This window comes from Urocitellus parryii, chromosome 1 (assembly GCF_045843805.1).
Source record: "Urocitellus parryii isolate mUroPar1 chromosome 1, mUroPar1.hap1, whole genome shotgun sequence".
Taxonomy (NCBI): Eukaryota; Metazoa; Chordata; class Mammalia; order Rodentia; family Sciuridae; genus Urocitellus; species Urocitellus parryii.
This window is the reverse complement of record NC_135531.1, coordinates 97,170,012-97,187,409: the sequence shown is the minus strand read 5'-3', so window position 1 is coordinate 97,187,409 and position 17,398 is coordinate 97,170,012. Positions and strand designations below refer to the sequence as shown.

Sequence of the window (17,398 nt, the reverse complement as noted above, 5' to 3'; positions counted from 1 at the left end):
CTTCACAATGAAAGCAACTCAAATGCGTGCCAGAAGCCTTAGATGGACACTGTAGAGAACTTCCCAGACACTATGAGGGAAGAGAAAAAGGCAGGTCTCCAAAATTTATTCCTATTTGCCTTTTTCTTGATTTTGAAAGCACTTATTTCAGCAGAGTACATTTTAACAATGGAGTGTTGCAACAGTATTGAACTTGTTTGATTTTTATTGTTATCTGGTGTTGCTTAATTGGTTTGCTTGATCAAATCTTTTCCACAAGTCAACTGTGAGTCCCTGAAGATTATAATGGTATGCCAAGCCCCTGGGTCAGTGATTCTCAACCTTAGCTGCATGTTAGAGCTACCAACTAAGAATCTCTGGATCAAATCCCAGACATCAGTATTTCGTAAGCTCCAAGTTATTCCAATGGGCATGGTCACTGAGGATCTGGTCCTACGCAGCTTATTCTATGAAGGCACTCAACTGCTCACGTGGGAAGCAAGACACCCAAGTCTTGGTCCCCATCCTACTTCTACCTGCGATCAGTCTTGATATGACCTGTTTCCTCATCTGTCAAATGACAGATTGCAGATGGTGAGGAATACAGTCTCTCTGGGTCTGAGAGTCTATGACTGTAACTTCCATAAGTTCCAAGCACTGAGCTTGATGCTGGGGACCCAGAAGCCCATTCTCTGCCCTTGAGGAAAAAACTCCTATTGACTATGGGCACAGACATGTACAGTGATTATCAGGACCCAATGTGGTAAGTGCAGAATCAGAGGCATAAAATGGGTGCGCAGAAAGTACAAAGGACAGCCAAATATCACATGGAGTTAGGGAAGGCTTCCCAGAAGGGGCGAAGCTTTGCTGAGCCGAGCTGAACTGATGATGAAGCTGTCCCATGGTGAGGAGGGGTGAGAAGCGGCTGGTGATGGCCAGATACTCAGATGCAGACGGCAGAAACTCGATTCACTGACATTAATAATAAAATTGCAGAGGCAAGCTGAAAAGTATAATCCAGGCATTGTTCCCTTACCACAGGCCATCGCAATCTGCAGGATATTCATGTTGATTTGCTCACCACGCCCCCCACCCCCAAATACTGACTTGGCCAAGAATCAGGCTCAAAAGAATCACTGCCCTTTCTCAGGCACTAGCACGTGCCCAAGCACACAGCTTCCCTCCCCCATCACCAAGCCTACAGCCACCGCCACAACTGCCACTACCATCCTGATTCTGATCTGGGTACCCACTGGTGGGCAATCAGGAGAAACTGGGTCACTTTGCACTGCAGAAAGGGGAAAGCTTCTACTCTGTTTGGAATTTTAAAGAAATTCCCCCCATATTTTTTTTTGGGGGGGGGGGTACAATGCCGACTTGGGTTTGAATTGAGACCGTATCACTTACTAACCACATGATCCTGTCTAGTCACTTAATCACTGTAAATCTCAGTATGTTCATCTGAAAAATGGGGATAAAACAGACACCATGTCACAGAGTCCCCATGGGAGGTAAATAGAACAGACAATGTGAAGTGCTTGGCTGAACAATGCCTTAGTAAACTTAATAGATTAACAGCTGTTGCTATGGGAAGAGAAGAGAAATCCTCAAATTTTGGTATCTTTATTAGTCCTCAGGAGCATGGCTGCCTGGAGACAGTCTCCCAAGGGACAAACCAGCAGGCAGCCTACAGGGGATTTCTAACCAGGTTTCATTCCCAACATCTGAGGTATGTGGGAGAAGATGCATAGGCACTTCCTGTGGGTGTGGAATCTCTTCTCCATTACTACTGAACCCCAATAGAATAAGTGTCCTGTAAGAGAATTTAGGAACCCAGAGATCAGCATTTGATTCTGGAATTTGCACAGCATTTCTCTTTGAAAAGCTCATTGTAATTACCGTCATTTACTAAGTGTCATTTACTGGGGCCAGCTACATGGTAGGTTCTATGTTAGGTGCTTTGGAATTAAGTGAAGCACTGACTCATGTCCTGGAAGGACACTTGGACAGGTTCAATAAAATGTGGGGAGAAGGAGCAGAGTAAGATATCATCTTTCTTATTCTGTTGGTGATAAATCTGAGGCCCTCAAAAGTTAAATCATTCAATAGTTCCACCCTTAAGACTTGTACCTTATGTGTGGACCTCACAGTAAATCTTTGGGGAGACATGATGCTGTTCAGAAATTGTGCACAAGTGATGGTTTAACAGGCCCAAGATGAGGCCTGCTCCAGATCGAAAAGCACCCCAGGGGCAGACACTGGACTCAAACCCAAGTCTTCTAATAGCAAATCCTTCGCTCCCTCGATGTGCACACACTGGGACCAAGAGCAGCCCAGCTATACTCACCATCCGTATCCGTTCATCTTCAAGATTCCTGAGGACAGTGGCAAACTCCTGCAAAGACCTTGCTGGAAGACAGAAAGGGGCCATGAGCCAGAAGAAGAGTAATGGGTCTTCAGGAGCCTTTCCAGCTCCACTATGAAGCTATGGATTTCAATTTAGTGTACACACAGATGCCTGAAGTCAATTGCTTCCTCAGACTCCCCTTGTCTTTTAATCATTAACCATTCAGGATAAGATGACCCAGAAGTGCAGGTTAATTGTATCTGGCACTCTAGCCAGGGAAGGATTTCTACAAGGAAAAGACCCACCTGTTCCTGAGAGTCCCAGGACTGGTGAGATGCTGGCAGGCTCCCAGTCCCCAGGCTGGATGGGGCAGAGTTCCGCTCAGATTTCCTGTCCAGAATTCAACCTCCTCAACCTTTGTCATGGGGTTGCGTCAGAGCCCAACCTTTTTTTTGGCACCAGAACTGAATAAATAGTGCTGCTGGCATCAGAAGCCACATCACTGGCATCTCCTTGGGTTCTTGCTCTCTGAGTCCTCAAGCCACTCATTAATAGAATGCAGCATGCAGCGTGACAATAAGTAGGCAGTGAGTACAGTAGCCCTGAGGGTCCTCAGGTCACTTGTGCAACTTTGGGAAAAGCAGCCATCCATTCATGATTTACAATGATGCATTTTAATTGGTCTCCCAATTATCTATGCTTGTTCCCAGGTCCTGGTGCTCCACACAGCAACAGAACTCAAAAAACAGTTGATGAATTAACTGACTTAATTTTCTCAATTCTTTTTTTTTTTTTTTTTTTTTTTGTGCTAGGGATGGAACCCACAGCCTCAAGCAAGTTAATGCACATGTTCTACCCATGAAACTACAGTCCCAGCCCCAACTTTCTTTTTTTAAAAAATATTTTTATTGGTTGTTGATGGACCTTTATTTTATGTATTTATTTACATGCAGTGCTGAGAATCCAACCCAGTGCCTCACACATGCTAGGCAAGCACTCTACCACTGAGCCACAACCCCAGCCACCCAACTTTCTTAATTCTCATTCCCTTAATAGAGTCTCTAATATACCCAACGTGAAAAGAATGAAGTCTAATAATGAGACATCCACAAAGAAAGGTGTCTTGACCTTGCCTACCCTCCAAGCTCAGGGCTGCCTACTAGAGAAGGCAAGTGACAGCAGGGGTGGAGCAGCACAGCACCCTGAGAAACAGGAATGCACCACACCCTGCAGCCTTTTGGTAAGGAACAAAAGAAACGGGATCCTGGTGAGCTGGACCCTGAGCTCCTCTCCCCATCTGAAGGTAGTGACAGCCACGCAGAGCTCCAGCCAGCGGCTACCAGGCCAGAACACAAGGCCAGGAGATGGATTCTCAAGCTTTTCAAAGAAGCTGGGAAACTAGGATTTTAGATAAATTCTACTTATATGATGACTCAATTAAAAAAAAAAAAAAAACTCAGAGCCAAAATAAAGTCTGCATTCTGATCTCACCCTGTGAACTATCATTTTGCAACCTCTGGTATAAGTCTCCCTTCATCTACCTGCATGTACTTTTGCACTACAGTTCTTAGCACTATTGTTTGGGGACAGAGGGGAAGGACACAAAACCAGCAGGAAGGAAAACATTAAAGGACAGTGGAAAGGATAGTCCCACTGCATGATCTTAAGCTTCCTCAGCACACTGGAAATGAGTGGGGCAATTCCAGAACTTGTGGCAGCCCAGCGTAGCCCGGGCCCAACCCTCACACATCTCTGCCCCACCACTGCCTCTGGGGTCTTGTATCTTTACTAACCTTTAGGCCTCCTCTCCTCTTTTCTTTTTCTTTTAAGATTTTTATTGGTTGTTGATGGGCCTTTATTTTATGTATTTATTTACAGGCAGTGGGAAACCAAAAGCCATGACCAACAGCACATGTTTTTATCTTCCACAAGGTTATGACTTACCTATACACATCTCATCATCTGTTTCTGCATCTCCTATGCATTGAAATTTAAATTCATTTAAGGAATCTGCAAACTTGCGCTTCGCTGAAGACAAATCTAGCAAGAAAAAAAGGAAAAAAATGAATTACTGAAATTAAACTGGCCTTCTCAGTCGCTGTTCTTTTTAGTCCTTCTATGAAAATAGCAGCAAGCAAATTTGTTCCAAAGACCATTTGGGGGCACAAATGAATGCAATCTTAAAGTAGTAAATATTTGTTTATAACATGAAACTGGTTTGCTCTAAAAGTTCATATTTTTGTTACATGTGATTCTAATGATTCTAATCCGACCTCTACTTCCTCCTGCCACATAGCGAGTTCTGTCATCTTCATTTGACACATGTGGGAATCTGTTTGGCCCAGGTCAGGGAGGAAGCCTGGATCACAGTCCAAAGCAGTCTCTGCGGCCTGAAGTTCCACCCTGCCAAACCCACCATGTGGCCAGCACAGCTGCCCCCATGCCTGTCTTAAGGATCCTTCCCCTAAGCCCAATCTCAAGCCACACTGGGGAGGGAGCCCTAGGAAAGCTAAAAGCAAGGGCCTGGAGCTGTGGGGCCCCATGGCAGAAGCAGCACTTGACCTTCCTCTTCCAACCTAGGCACACACAGAGCTCAGGTTCTCAGACCCTCTCCATTCTCCTCATGAGCCCAGTGCTGGGCCAGCCTGACAAATTCCCACCTGAGCCATTTCCCTGGGTGGCCATATCCACCGCCACCAGAACAAAGTCCTGGCAACATTTTATAATGGGGTAAAAACACACCCCACACATGGTATCTATAATGAAAACTCTCAGAGGCCCTTGTCAAATTTTAAAAAATAAGCTTTCATTTAAGACAGTAATAAAAGCCAATGATCCTTCCTGAGCCCTCAGCTTCTGCTAAGGGTATAAAACCACGAAGGTACCTTTAAGTGGCCTAACAGACAAGGCTGCTCAGTGCAAATGTGCTTAACTTAATTCCACACACAGCCTTCCTGCAGATTAGGCTAATCATTCAAATTACCCTTCTCCAAGCTTCCCTCACTGAAGGGGAAATGGCATTATGTTCAAATTCCCAGAGGAGGGAAACATGAGGCAAAACTGGTAACAAGGCCTGGCTTTAATAAGACACGGGCTGGGAGGAGGGCGGTCTTCTGGCTTCACAGATCAACACAGCCTACTAAATAAAAGCATCGTGGTCCTCAACGATTCTCTTTCTTTGCTCCCATTTTGTCCCTTAAGAGTCAAAAGGTCATGTTTTTCATCTTCTGATTTTGTTTGGTTTGTTCCTTGTCCTTGCACCTGGCAGGGCATCCTGCTCAGCCTGTGCTGAATAAATACGGAGGGAGTCATGGCACCCAAACCCCATCCCCAGCATTCCTCCCAAGCAATGGCTGCTCGGGAAAAGCCAGGTTCAGGCCCTACTGCAGTCCTCAAGTCCAGGGCTCAAGCTACTGCATGGAGCATGGACCACCCTCCCACAAAGTCAAATGACCCAGGTTCTGAGCTAACTAGGGCTTGTGCAAAGCACTTTGTTCTACAGTGCAAGACACGACACTTGGGGTGAAAAAGGGGAACACAGGAGCCAACTTCCAGTCCCTCTCTGGTTCAGTCACTTGGTCCTAGACAAAAAGTCAAAAGATGCTGGAGGGGAAGCAGGCTTCTCTCACAACTGGCCATCCCAGGCAGAGGACAGCCCTCAGAACACAAGCCACCCTCCAGCAAGTCAAGAAGAACAGAAGCATCTGGAAGTCAGAACACTGTAGGGAGGAAGGAAAGGGGCAGCCCCAGGCAGGCAAGAGCAAACAGGGGAGAGTGCTATTTTAGAGTGAAACAGGAGCCCTCCAAGAGGGCACCCAATGTGCACTGAATTCTTTAATCTGAATGTTCCTCAACTAGAACCCACAAAGAAAGGCTGAGTGAGGAATAAGAACAGCTCTGCCCCTGTATCCACCATCCTCCTGGGCCTCCCCAAGAGGACGAGACAGACTCCAAGTTGGACCATCATCTCGACAACATGAAAAAAATGTGAAACATAAGCCAGGCTTGGGAAAGATTCCAGCAGGCACCTGAAAGGCTGTGCTGCCAGGGCCAGCCGCCAATGCAGACCGAGGAGCAGCTAATAATAATGCACAATGGGGCTTTGTGGGGTCTTTTCACAGGAAGACCCATTTCACCTGGGAGCTCATGACCAGAAGGTAACCTGAATTCACTGTCCAGTTGTCCAGAGCACACTCTGCCATGGCAGAAGCCTGAGTAGCACTGCAGACTGGAGGGACCAAAGGGCCTCGTCCCTTAATGGAAGACTGGGGATGAGTGCTGCTATGGAGTCAGTACTGGGCTCTGAGCCAATGAGGACAGCTGGGGTGAGTAAGAGCCCCAATCACTGGAACCTGAAATGTTCTCACCTCGGACTTAGAGAAAACTTCCAGGAAAGCTACAGTAGACACCTGTTGTTTTCTTGTTCAGAATCCATAACTCAGACGTTGGGACCACATCTCAAGCCTATTTGGGAGAACCTCCCTTCTCTATTTGAATTCTATGGGATACTGGTTATAGGTTGATCAACCCCAACCTCTTGCTCCAGCCCCAGCCCCCACTGGCTCCTGGGTTCAAGTTCCAGCTCCACCACTTATCAGATATAAAACCCTGGGTCAAGTCTCAGTTCCATCATCTGAGAGAAGCCTCAGGTAGGCTGGACACTCTGGACAGGCACTCTACCTACCACAAAACTCCTCTTTAGGCTAAAGCTGTGCTACTCTCTCCGGATATATTAATCCTTCAAAAATAGGCCCTACTGGGGAGAAGCATGATTATCCATGTGTAGAGCTCAGAGAAGCTAAAGGACTGACATAAGAACACACAATCAGACAGAAGACACCTATGACTCCAGTGTTCTCAGAACTGAGACCCTTATAGCATTTGGCAACAAGTTAGCTCACCTCATTAATCCATTTTGTTCCCCTGTCCCAGATGTAATATATAATTATAATGTAATTATACGAATAAAATTATAGCAATATTAATTAATTATATAAACTCTACCTTATGATTTCCAATGTACTTTTATGTACCTGTGTCAACTTTGTTGAAATATTCACAGAACTGAAAGCTTGGGACTTAATGGGTTAAGATAACCCCTCTGTTACTTGGAACAATGGAAAAGACATCAAAATGAGAATACTCAAAAACCATTGCTTCTGTCCTACTTCAACCCAAAAGCATTGGTGATGTCTTAGGTAAATCATCACCCTGGATGTGCAACTCATCCAATGATTCATTTCTGCAGCTTTTGCTCTGATGGGCACAGGACTCTAACATGCATATTCCAATGAGGAGAAGGGTGGGAGGGGCTGGCACTGAGGCTGGAGCATGCCAAGCATCATGGCCCCACTCACATAACCTCACTGTTTCATGTTCGAGTGGTGCAAGAACAGCAAGAGCCCTGCAGAGCCAGTAATGTTTACTTTGCAGAACATCTGTTGCTAGAAAAGCAGAGTGTTGTCCAGAGCAGAGCAAAGTGGTCAATGCCCACATCCGGGGAAGACAAGGTTCTTCTTCTCTGAGCGAGGAGACCAGAAACAAGGACATGGAAGCAGCTAGAAATCTGGCCTTGTAAGACTGTTCCTAAAGCCATCTGGTCACTCAGGGTACAGAGGAAAGTACCCTTCCCTTCCTGAAGATGCCATGCTTTGCCTCAGCAAATACTAATTTGCACAGAATTTAAGAGAATTTAACCCAAATGTGATCCCTCTTTCACTAAGGAGAAGATTTATCACAATTTTAAAAAACTGAAAATCTGCCTTAATCTTATGCAAATTTACAGGAAATATTGCAAATCAAGACATTTCCTTTGACTCCATAGGGAAAACTGAATAGAATTGTGCACACACAAACAGGCATGCATGTGTATACCCACATAATAAAGAACTAAAGATAACATTACAATTTTATTTCTTTTCAGTGGATCTACTGCCTTTCTGGGCCATAGTTACCCAAATTGCATATAAGTATCCTTAATATTTTCTGCTACTCAGTCACATTCTTCTCTCTAGATTTAGAAAGTGATTGTAGTTAATAAAGACCAACGGCAGAGGTAAGAACTTGCAAAAGGACTGGCCTCTTGGCTGCTTTAAGAACAAGAATACCACAGTCCCCAGCCCTTGCTAATCTGTCCCTTCTTTCAATGCCAATCACACTCACTCTCTGGGCCTCATTCTGAAACTCCATGTCATAGAATACAAAATGTGCCTAGCACAGGGCTGGACAGTGACTCTCAAAATCTGCTGTATGGGCCAGGCACAGCAACACATGTTGGCTTACAGGTGGAGTGCCAGAGGTTACCACAGAGGGCCCGTGACTCAGAACTGAGAGACAAACACAAGTTCTCCAAAGACTCCAGTTTACTACACATCCCTATTCCCAGGAAAGCCCTGCGTATTCAAAACCAAAGTCTCTCCTCACCTCTTCTCCTCCCCCAAAGAGCCAGTTAACAGTGAGGAAGGGCATCACCTGACCATCTGTCTTGCCACACATTTTGACACCTGCCTATCATCTTTGATGGGTGGCCTACTTCGTGCACAATGTCCATTCCCAAGCCTGTCCATTTCACCTCCAAGCATCTCTCAGTTCTGCCCACTCCTCCCATCGCAAACCCTTACCCAACTAGTCCCATATGCCTGAGTAACTGTAACTGATTCCTTTCACATGTCCCCACATCCACTTTTGTTCCTCTGGTCAGTTCTTTGCACAGTAGTTTCAGCCCTAGGTTGGTTTCCCAGAGTTCTAAAAATAAAGACCAAAGCCCTTCTCCCTGAGGGGCCCTGAAGGGTGTGACCCTGCCACCTCCTTCTCTGGGCTCTGGGTGCTCTGGCCTCTGAAGCTCCTGGATGGTGTGCCACTCTGCCTGTAGCTCTCAGCTCAAAAGTCCCTTTCCCCAGGAAACCTTCTCTAAGCAGGCCACAACTGACTCTTGTTTCTTACTCTCTGTGTGCTATACCCCTCTTCTTCAGAGTAATTTTATATTTGTTCAGGTAATTTTTTTCATTAATATCTCCCCCGCTAACATCCCATACAGGCAGACTCTTGTCCCTTCATGCACACCACTATATCCCCAAACCCAGCACAGTGCAGGGCCCAGAGCAGGTGTTGCTGAAAGAAAAATGAGGGGAAGTTGGGCATTCCACAGGTCCATCAGCCTTTAACAAGGGACAAGTGAAAAAAAAGATTAGACAAACTATGGAAAGTTCTCCTTCAGTCTGGTTGAAGCTTGCCATGAGTGGAAGGAGCAGACGGTGAACAGGGAACCACTATTTACTTAATGCCCCTGCTGATGGTGGCTGGAAGGAGAGTCACCATCATCAGAGGCATTAAGCAAAACCTCTATTCCAAGGAGCTGGAAAAATGAACTACCAATCAGTCAAATGCCAGCCCAAACTTTGTCACCATTCCCAAGCCTGGAGTCAAAGCAGAATAAGGAAGTGTCTCCAGAGGACCCCCTCTTCTTTCTCCTTATCTAAGCAAACAGAACACATCCTATCAGAAATTGTGCTTAGAGGGAAGCATTTCCCCCTACTCTCCATTTTCCCAATTCAGCATGTGACATTTTAAACCTAGTTCATTGTGCTTGGCTCCAGGAAAAGCAAGAGGCGGGCTCTTTTAAATGCTATTCTACAGCCAGAATTCTTGCACTGTACCAACAAAAAGAAGCAGACCGTGTTCAAATCTCAAACCAAACAGAAAGTCACCATAGCATTTGATAGTTTCTGTGACATGTGTTGTGAACTGCCACTAGATGGCAATCAACCATATCAAAGAAGGTATGTTTCTCAAGAAGAAATGACAAGATCTGGACAGATCCTGCCCCATAGGTGAAGACCACTCACCTGAGAAGAAAAGCAGCTCACTCAGGGTGCTCAGTTGGCAGGGGAGGGAAGGTTTTGGCCTGCACGTGGGAAGAACTACTCTAACACCCTCAGAGAGCCTGTGTTCATCTAAGCAGTCAAGCCAGAGCCAGGGCGGGGAGGGGTGGTAGGGATAAAGTCACTGCCAGCATGGCTCAAATTCTTTCAAATCTAGCTGGGACAGACTTTGGAAAACCTCTTATCTCCCTGAGGCGGATGATACGCCCACCAACCCTATCGTCACACACATTATATGATGTGTATTCTGATTATACATCTGCATGCTTTTCCTGGAGCCATTTCCCTAAAACTATTTCCTAAATGAGGCCATACCAGTACTGACCCTGGAGAATTTGTTTTTCCAGGCAGAGCATAAAGGATAATGAAATTTTCAGAGTTGATTCTAAAAATGAAATCAAATAGAACATGGAAGGGTGGTGCCCTTTCCAAGATGAGGTTTTGAATTCTACTTACATGGAAATACCCTTCAGGAAAAATATGGGAATCCCAAATCCATCTAAATACACATCAAGATCCCTATAATTATGGGTTAACTGATCCATTACTTTACCATGAAACATGCACCTATTAAAAATATTCAATTATTCCATCCTCACAACCATCCTGTAGAATAGATAATATCATCTCCACTTTGCAGATGGGGAAACAGAAGCTCAGAAAGATTAAATAACCTGCCCAAAGTTTCACAGTAATGAGTGGTAGGACAAGAAACCTGGTCCTTCTGACTTCAAATCTCTTTATATGCTATCACCTCATTTTCTCAAAAATTTTAGAATTTGGTATCAGGGCACTCAAAAAATTAAACAAAGGTATGTCTACATCCCATATCCTTAAAAGGAACTTAATTTAAAAGGGTCTAATATGTATATAGAAAACTATAAATGAAGGTTGAATCAGAGAGTTAAAAAAAAAAAAAAAAAACAAAACAAAACAAAACAAAAAAAACTACCAAAGTGCAAATGGGATATTATTCCAGCTGGGGCCACTGGAGACTACACAGAGAGAAAAAGAATAGGGAGTGGCACTTGCCCTGAGCCTTATTTGGATATGCACAAATGGGAGGAGGCACGGGGCTAGGAGGCAGGCCTGGGAAGGTATTCAAGAAGAAGAAATGGAGCAAAGAGATGCAGTAGCAGAGGACCACCCAGAAACAACAGGAAGTTCATCTAGTGGGACAAGAGGGGAAGTGTGTAGGGAGGTTAGAATCAAACCCAGGAAGGTCTTGATTGCCACACAGAGGAATGTAGACTTTCTCCCTTAACAAAATGGAAACCAGATTTTTACAGAGGAGTGACAAGGTCAACCTATACATGGATTAGGCCTTTTACTAAGAAGCTGACCCAGAACTTTGTTTTGGGACACCTACTTTAGTTTGTCCATCAAACAGCTTCACTGTTAGATAGTACAACTACAGTCAAGAGGCTTCCTCCCTGTGGGACAACTAGATGGCAGGGAACACAGAATCACCCTTCAAACTGGACTATACAGACCACTGCAAAGCCAAGAGATAAGGAAAGAGTATGCACAATTCAAAGAAGCTCTGCTCCCTACTGAAAGCTCCAAGTACTACTTACCAATAATCAGTAGCACTGTTGTGAGATGTACTGAATTATATACAGTTCACCTGTGTATGCAAAGTATAATTTTACTTTTTATATTTAGATATTATATATTATTACATTTATATAAATAGGCATATATCTATATATTGTAAATTATTTATGTGTTTTTCATGTATCGTAAATATTAACTTACTCTCATAAGAAACTGAGAATTCTAGGGAGGAAATGCCGTGTGTATATGTGTGTGTGTGTGTGTGTGTGTGTGTGTGTGTGTGTGTGTGTGTGTTTGCTGAGGATCAGTCCCCCAGCTTTATGTATTCTAGGCTAGCACTCTACCACTGAGCCACATTTCCAGAACAGAACATGTTCAATGTCAGTGCAAGGCATATATAGTAGGCACTTACTGAACATTTGCTGAATCCATTACTTCTGCATCAAGTGATTTAATTGGTATCAGATGTATGATGAAAACTCAAGCCCTAAGGAGCCTCCCATAGTCAGGTACAATGGCACACACCTATAATTCTAGAAACTTCAGAGGCTGAGGTAGGAGGATTTCAAGTTCAAGGCCAGTCTCAGCAACTTAGTGAGGCCCTAGGCAACTTAGGGAGACTCTGCCTAAAAAATTTTTTAAATAAAAAGGGGTGGAGATTTAGCTCAGTGGTCCAGCACCCCCAGGGTTCAATCTCTAGTACTCCCCCCAAAAAAAGCCCACCCCATGACTGAATTGCTCATACCAGACATAAAGAAGCTGGACACAGGGAATTGAGGTACCATGTTTAGCCCAGTTATATTCATACGCTGTCCCAAGATATGATAAGGCAGCAGAAGGTCAGTGCAGGAAAAAGTCCCTCAAGGAAAAGTGCAGTATTTACTTAGTTGCAGCAAAGAAACCCATTTTGTAAAAAACTGATCAATGGAGGGTGCAAAAAGAGAGGGTATTTCCAGGCTGCTGAAATACAAATCAATCAGTCAATCTCTCACACAGAGAGAGCATGTATGACATGCTTGGTCTCCCCAGACCCTTGGTCCCACACTTCCAAGTTGTGCGACTTCAGCCACATTACTCAACCTTTCCAAGTGTCCATGTTACTATGAGGATAATAGGAACTTCACAGGGTTGTCATGGGAATTAAAAAGGCAAAGAAAGGGAAAAAGAATGGCAGAGCAGAGCACAGGACAGCCCTCAGAGGCTGGCCTGCCTTCCTTCCCTTAAGCAGAGGCTGAGTGGAAGTTTCCAGCAGGTTAGAGAATCGACAAAGGGAGAGTTTTCATTAGCATAAGAATTAAGCCATTTTTGCCTCAGTGAGTCACCAAACTAACCAAATAACCCTATATACTTGGAGCACTTAAAGGTTTTCTTCAAATGCTTAGAAAACCCTAAAGCATCTACAAATCTACAATTTCCTTTCACCCCTGACAAAGAAAAGCAAGGCAAAAACCTTGGATTAAACAATGCTATTTTGGAATAGCATATGCAGCTTAGTGGTAGATCAATTTGCCTAACATGCCCAAGGCCAGTGGATGGGTCCCCATCACCACAAAGACACACTCATTTTAAGGAACTAACTCAAAGCAGCAAGGTTTTCTTCTTCAGAATTTGATTAAACTCAAGTAGGGGCATTTAAATGCACTAGGGAAAGTATGGTACCAGCAGATCCCTTTAGTCAACTGCCTAAGAGGATGAAAGAATTCATGTGCCAAAGTGACATCCAAGAGGCTTGGAATTTACATGAGGTATGCATGCCCCAGGTGCTGGGCTTCCTGAGAAAGAAGTACCCTAAGCAGAGGAGGGAGGGGGACTTGAAAGGAGAGGGAAACATGAAAAGGAGACCATGCAGGTCAGACCAAGGGGTCTGCATAGTGAGCAGGTGAGAGGGGCTGGGAAGACCAGGAAGCCCCAGTCAGAGAGGAGCGTGGGAGAGTCACAGCAATACTGTGATGCTCAACACCAAAAACAGGAGCAAGGAGCCAGGTGGCAGGGTCTCAAGGCTTGACTTTTGCTTTTCCTTCCCTCTAAAGCAAGGCTTCTCGAGCTTTAACAAGCCCCCAGCCACCAGGGTATCTGTCAAAATGCATATTCTGATTCAGTAGGCCTGGGAGCCCCAGAGTCTGCATGTCTAAATGAAGTCCCAGGTGATGACATCATGCCGGCCCTATACTACACTCTTTGGCACAAGGGTTTGGACTTCCACCCGAGACCCTGAAAGAAAAACTCAGTGGCTTTGTGCTTCCAGCGTGGTGCTGGGAATATACAAGACCTCAGTAGATACTAGAGAATCAGTGAATAAATACCTTGAGAACCAGTTGCAGACAGAATAAAACCAAAAATGAGCCATACTTTACATAGCCACCACACAAGGGGACTTAGAGAAAGCTCTTGACACACCTCAATGGTACCAAGCCCACTGGAAACTCAGGAGTAAAATTCCACCAGAAGTATCTTTCAGTGCTTTTTTTTTTTTTTTTTGCTAATGGTGAAAGCATTTCTAGATATTCTTACATCAGGGAGCACCTTTATGTCATTCTCGGAGAGCATTTTCCAAAAGCCCAACTGAGGAAACACAGACTCTGTTAAGTCTCAGGAAATAACCATAGCAACTAATACCCCCCAAATAAAATGATGTCTTCACAAGGATGTGCCGGCTCAATTAGATTAAGAGAGTGACGTGTACCATCTGAAAATTTATGGTCGTAAACTTACAGCAAAAGCCAGACCTTCTTGGAAGAGGTTTATAAGAAAGGCTTTGCCAATAAATCGAAGATTTGGGGAAAGAGCCAGAAAAATTGAGGAGATGAGGAACTGGAGCAGCAGTGTTCTGCTCTGTCAAGTTCTGAGAGAGGGTCAAAGTATCCACATACAAATCCGGAACTTGATTAAATAGTTACACATCTGAGTGCCACCACTTCAAGCCACTGAACTTTTGTCCTTTTTCTGTGCCTTCCTTTATTCATAGTACAAAGGGAAAACAAGTACTGCTACCTCAGAAAAGCATTTGGAGATACTGACCAAAATAATTATAGAACTTTTAAATGCCAAAATGGAAAATTGCAAAACAGTAAATTAGGATTGATGATGGATTTCAGCCACATTCATTTCTCAATGGGTCATCACAGGATGCAGCCATTTCTGTTCCAAGGTCTTTACATTGGAGTTGGACTTGTGAATGAAGGAGCCAGCATCCATAGATCTATAGCCTACTGTCCACACCCTCAGAACTGCCTCTTTCTTGCAAAACAGATCTCTGCAATCACATTTGCACTGAACAAATCCAGGCATGTACGAACCTCATCTGAAAAGCAGGAATAGAATACCAAAGCCTGTCACCTCCCTGTCACCCCTGAAACTTTTCCAGCAAAGGACAAAAAGAAACCACCAACCAATAACCCAGCCCAAAGAATCAGGGCTTAATTGGCATTCAGTAGTTGTTAACTCAGAAAGTCACAGACAGCATAATCAGACACCCTTCTGGGGGTTCTTATCAACAGCAGAGACCATCTTGAAGGTAGTCAAGTAAACTGAGGTCGTCAATAGCCAAATATGCCTAGAACACTGGTGCTGGGGCTTTGGAACAGCCTCCCAGGGTGCAAAATCCCATCTCAGCCACTTGCATGGCATCTGTTCTCAGTTTCCACCTGTGTGAAATGGAACTATTGAGAAACCTGCCTTCTGAGGTTCCTGTGAGAAATCAAGACAATATGTGGAAGTATTTAGCACAGAGCCTGGCCAGCAGTAAGCACTCAATAAACCATAGGTGTTAGTGTTAGACACGTTTATGTAATAATGTAGTACACAAAACGCCAGGCTGATTTATGTCTGCAGACAGGAGAGGATGATCCAGCCACCCGGTCACCTCCTACCCTTCCTTATGCCCGCCCCCACCATGTGGACCTCCTCTGGTCCGCCCTCCACACCTCCTCTTGCAGCATTATTAGGATCTACACTGAATCAGCCTAATCCTGGAGCACAGATCAGACACTCCTCAACACTAACACCATAGGATGAAAGGCAGCAGCTCCTCAGCACCAGAACAAAGTCAATTAAAAAAAGAAGATTCCTTTGTCTCCCAGGGATAAAATGAATGTTTCCCAAAGAAAATAAAAAAGTACCAGTATCTGAACAGAGCCACACCAAATAACATTCTCAGAAATTAGTTTCACTTTCTTTTATCCCCTGTTTAATAAGCCACTTCCCTGCCGTACCTCAGCGAGGCCCCAAGCAGGAAGGTCCCAGAAGGCAAATACTCACCCTTCTCAGATGTTTCTGAGAAATCAAGGTTCCTGCCTCCATTCCTCCATACCCAACACTAATAGCAACACAGTCTCCTCCCAGCCCCAGTAAGAAGTGGTGCTCCAGCTAGTTCTCATGTACTCCTTGTTCCAGACCACCATGAAATTTGAGAGGCCAAATCAGTAGTTCTTAAAATATGGTACCACTTGAGACAGACTCTCCTAGGGTGCCTGCTGCAGCAGTGTCAATCAAAGTGTCTGAAGCTGGGGCACAGGATTTGGCTTCCCCAGCAATTTTTATGCATGTTAAAGTCTAAGAATGGATACTACCTAAACCTTCAGAACATCTAGTGCCAAATACCAACAACAGAATCACTGCAGACTGCATAGTGGGAGCTCCACAGAGCAAGCTGGACTTCTAACTCCTGATAGTGAGTTGACAGACACTGACAAAGTGGGCAATCAATGCTCAAGCTGGAAGAAATCCAGGTGGCCACAGGGGTAGAAGGGGGAACATCACAATTCTTTTTTTTTTTTTTTTTTTTGAGAATTTTTAGTTTTCGGCAGACACAGCATCTTTATTTGTATGTGGTGCTGAGGATCTAACCCAGTGCCATGCGCATGCCAGGCAAGCACACTACCGCTTGAGCCACATCCCCAGCCCACATAATTCAATTTTTTAAAAATCACAAATTCCAAAGCTGGAATTGTTTTTCAAAAAATGTTCTCCATATTTTCTCTAATTCTGAAAACCACACAATCGAGAAGAAACGCAACGCTGTTTGGAGCCTGATTTGTAGAAACCCAGTTCATGGCACCTGGAGGTGATGAATGGCCCTGATGCTGACTGCCAGAAATCTATCCGGAACCAGGCTCCCCAAGGGAGGGACAGCTGCCTTCAGTGCCTGGGAAGCCAAGCACTCCTGGACCACAGGCCTAGGCTAGGGCTGCCAACACAAGCTCTGCCCCAGTTAATGTTCTGTCTCACACAGACTCAAGTGGAATCCAGGATTCAGGCTCCCGGGGCAGCTGGAAAATGGAAATGCCTGAGGTAGAGGCAGGACAGCTTCAGGGGCATGCAACCTGTACAGCTGTGCAGGGACTCACGCTCCAGAGGACCTGCTTGGTTTTATGCCCTGCTGTAGCTCTCTCAATTTTTTCAATAATTGTATCTTTGAACTTGGGGGTTGTAAGTGAAATCCAGTGGGAGAGTGGAGTACATGCATGAACAGATATGTGTAAGCCAGGGTATCATGGTATCCATTGGGGTTCCTTGTGGCCCCAGATGTACATAGTCCCTTGATGCCAAGAAGTACAGAATTTTGAAGGATCCATGACATGTGGGAGCTCAGAGAGTCTTAAAGTGGTACAAGGTAAGCATGCTCTGTCTACAACTG

At 44.7% G+C, this 17,398-nt stretch overlaps 1 protein-coding gene across 4 annotated transcripts in view; it reads right to left on the bottom strand.

Annotated features, from left to right (window-relative positions):
* Nucleotides 1-17,398, bottom strand: part of Arhgap26 (Rho GTPase activating protein 26) — a 416,502-nt gene that overhangs the window by 308,659 nt on the left and 90,445 nt on the right. For all 4 annotated transcript variants that reach the window (XM_026384432.2, XM_077800951.1, XM_026384433.2 and 1 more), the window contains exons 2-3: nucleotides 4,271-4,366; nucleotides 2,327-2,388 (exon numbers count right to left, since the gene is read on the bottom strand). In XM_026384432.2, coding sequence (XP_026240217.1) covers nucleotides 2,327-2,388; nucleotides 4,271-4,366 — 158 coding nt within the window. The remainder of the gene's footprint in view (nucleotides 1-2,326; nucleotides 2,389-4,270; nucleotides 4,367-17,398) is intronic.